This window comes from Orycteropus afer, unplaced genomic scaffold (assembly GCF_000298275.1).
Source record: "Orycteropus afer afer isolate SDZICR_OR568_19922 unplaced genomic scaffold, OryAfe1.0 scaffold00390, whole genome shotgun sequence".
Classification (NCBI taxonomy): Eukaryota; Metazoa; Chordata; class Mammalia; order Tubulidentata; family Orycteropodidae; genus Orycteropus; species Orycteropus afer.
Window position 1 is genome coordinate 2193222 of NW_006921977.1, and position 1582 is coordinate 2194803.

The window sequence follows — 1582 nt, forward strand, 5'->3', positions numbered from 1 at the left end:
GGGTCACGGTCAGAGTTCACCCAGAGGTTGCTGGTTATTGACAAAGGTATCAAATATTATCAAATTCAGAGTGCATGCATCTGTTCACATGACAATATGCATAACCATTCATGCATATATAATGATATATCCAATAAAATTCAATTGTCTGTTCATCCAAATTGAATAAAATACCCTACCCCCTTGTCACTATAAGATAAAGAATATGACTTTTACATGTGACTTCTGGAATCAATGCCCTTACTTTATTTTGCTGATATACATAGATCTTGTGGTGGTTGTTTTCTAATAAAACTGGTGAGTTTCTTAACCTTGATAAATGTTAACATGACTCTTGCCTTTAGACATTGTCTGAATGTCTGTGCTTTTCCAACATTTTCTATCATCAAACATGACTATCCTGCCAGGTAGCTATGTAAACCACTGCACAAAGATGAAAATTAATATCTCTGTTAGTTGATATAACTATCTCAATTGACAGTTGTAAGAAGCACACATAGTTAAATGCTCAGCACACCACCACAGGGATTCAAGCCTGGGCTGTAGGACTGCCATGTTGGGGTACGTCCAACCCAAGAAACACAGAGAGATGATATCCTAATTTGCCAGTAATGGAAATGTTTGGAGGAGCTCTGGTGGCATAGTGCCTAAGACATTTGATGGCTAACCAGAAGGCTGACAGTTCAAACCCACCAGCCACTCCTTGGAAGGAAGGTTGGGCAATCTACTTCTGTAGAGACACTGCCTCAGAAACCCAAGGACAGGTCGTTATGAGTTGAAACTGACATGCCAGCAGTGAGTTTGGACATGTGTTTGCAAATAAATGTTTCAATGACACATTTTTGGATGAGATTAAGTTACAATGTTAAGTTACTCTTTTTCTTAGACGTGCTACTACCTTTTAAAAGTGTGTTATTTAAAAGAAAAAAAAATTCTTAAAACAAAAAGAAGCATACTTAAGCAGCATCTCATTCAATGTATAACACATATTGATTTTATATTTTAATATATATTACAGGAGTTATTAGAACTGCCTTACATAACATGGACAGAGAAGCCAGAGAACACTACTCAGTGGTCATTCAAGCCAAAGACATGGCTGGACAAGTTGGTGGGCTTTCAGGATCAACCACCGTGAATATCACCCTGACTGATGTCAATGACAACCCACCACGGTTTCCTCAGAGTATGTACATTTCTCCTATTATTTAATTTTATTGCTACTGTTTTCCTGAGTGAGAGTTTGCTTTTCTGCTATATGGTCTTCCTTCCACATGTAAGATTAAAGAAACCGCTCCACCTACTCTAAGACAATTGCTACTGTGTTAAGAGAATAGTTTCAACTGGCATCACAGTTACATATTAAATATTATGTAGTGCTACTAAGTAACCACGTCCTTCATTTGCTAAAGTAGCTATGTCTACAGAGAACTGTTGTATCTCTTTGATCACTTAGTTCACACAGAAAGCATGTACACATATATGAGACATGTTCTATTTTTTTTATAAAAGAAACTAAAATTCAAGACAAAAAAGGCAATGAAGGAAAGTTTCAAACTCAGCTTATAAACCTTATTATAAT

The 1582-nt window shown here is 36.5% G+C and overlaps 1 protein-coding gene across 1 annotated transcript in view; it reads left to right on the plus strand.

The window, feature by feature from the left end:
• Window positions 1–1582, plus strand: part of CDH18 (cadherin 18) — a 707490-nt gene that overhangs the window by 389961 nt on the left and 315947 nt on the right. The window contains exon 4 of the mRNA XM_042782611.1: window positions 1019–1190. Within this exon, the coding sequence (XP_042638545.1) occupies window positions 1019–1190 (172 nt within the window). The remainder of the gene's footprint in view (window positions 1–1018; window positions 1191–1582) is intronic.